Raw genomic sequence first — 1,552 nt, 5'->3', positions numbered from 1 at the left:
ACTGCGCCATAGTAACGCTCAGCTCTCTCCGCCCCCTCAGTTCTGCCGCTTCGGTTCGACACTCTTAGCCACGTGATGATACTTGAACATGGCTCGAGCCCACATACACAGTGCCTAGACAGATCGATCCCGCACTATGAAGGATACCACCTTCAACGCTCAAGGCCAACCAACATTATCAAGGAGAATCTTGAGGTTGCACCACGAAAGATTCAGTTGAGGTCCAATGTGATACATACTGAGTCGAGACTACTCTCATTTCCACTAAAGCGATTCGATTCTACTCCTGCTAAATCAAGTTCTCTGGATACCACACCTCTACCACCACACATACGTCAGATCTACGTCAGAATGCCCAGGGTATATAAAATAGTTATTCATTTTTATATTTATACATCATATTGACATTAAATACCCTAATATTCTGTCAATACCTGTCAGGTTAACGTAGATCTTAGCGCCCAAACTATTCACAACCCTACAGTAGAGTCTCACCTCGCAAGCCACAGACGCCTTCTTAATCACAGCCGGATCGAAGTCCTCTCTCCCTATATACGGCTCGATGTTAGTAATAACCTACAACACCTCATAAACGACTTCCAACCGCGTTGGTCGCCCACCTTCTCGGGGATGTTATCCTTATCAAAAGCAAACAATTTCTCCAAAAGCCCCTTAGGATCACTCAATACCTAAACCGCCAGATGAAATCGAAGTGCTGGACCAGGACATAAACTCTCTCAATATGCTCATGTCCGACCAACATCGGGAGGGGGAGGGGAGGCAGCTACGAACAGTAGCCTATCAGCTTTCTCTGCTAACCCCACTACTCAAGAGAAAAGAAACCACCGTTTTTTTCAAAGATTCGATCCTCTCCACACCGTGAACTCAAAATCGAGATCCAACCTACTTGGCTCTTCGCGCTCTCCCAGTAATCAGTGATCTTCTTCCCAGGCCGCTCAGGGTCATTCTTCATAGTCGGCTTGACCTACACGGCGAAAAAATACCCCTACCGGGGATCGAACCCACGACCTTTCGACCATCCTACCTCGAACATAATACATATCGCTTCCAAAGTGAGTTTAACTCCGCCCGGTGGATTAGCCAGTGCTTTCACCTGCCACCTACCTTCTCCACGACCAACAGCAGCAACAACTCATAACCCCACCTCCTGAATGTGACTGAGCTTGAGACTCTTCAAGCACTGCACAGCCACTTCCAAGGCCGGCAGGGCCTCGTCCAGATCCTTCTGAGCATCATCCTTGATCTCTTGAGCGACCGCTGCCTGCGCTGACGCCTCCTTCTCCTACACAAAGTCGACATTGCAATTCCACCCCTATACAAGAAAATTCGCCACATTTTTATCATCTTTGTGAAAGGACTATCCGAAGAATATGGCGTTGAATATATGCCCCTACCATAGACACCCTTCCTCACCTGCTTAGCCACAGCTTCCTGTGTGATAGCCGCTTTAGCCTTATCCTCTGTGATAACAACCATCATCTCTGCCACCTAACCAGAGCACTCAACAACATCAACAGCAATACTTCCAAAA

The 1,552-nt window shown here is 47.6% G+C and overlaps 1 protein-coding gene across 1 annotated transcript; it reads right to left on the bottom strand.

Moving 5' to 3' along the window:
- Positions 1-495: 495 nt before the first annotated feature.
- Pmar_PMAR022732 (dynein heavy chain, putative) lies at positions 496-1,497 on the bottom strand (the record flags this gene model as incomplete). Its single annotated transcript, XM_002776622.1, has 6 exons — positions 496-576; positions 621-689; positions 908-985; positions 1,046-1,114; positions 1,166-1,303; positions 1,435-1,497. Coding segments are annotated over 6 exons (498 nt in total), but the record flags the coding sequence as incomplete, so codon positions are not given.
- Positions 1,498-1,552: the final 55 nt, after the last annotated feature.

Source organism: Perkinsus marinus (genome assembly GCF_000006405.1).
Source record: "Perkinsus marinus ATCC 50983 genomic scaffold scf_1104296953100, whole genome shotgun sequence".
Classification (NCBI taxonomy): Eukaryota; Perkinsozoa; order Perkinsida; family Perkinsidae; genus Perkinsus; species Perkinsus marinus.
The sequence above is the reverse complement of the archived record's forward strand: the minus strand, read 5'-3'. Positions and strand labels throughout refer to the sequence as shown.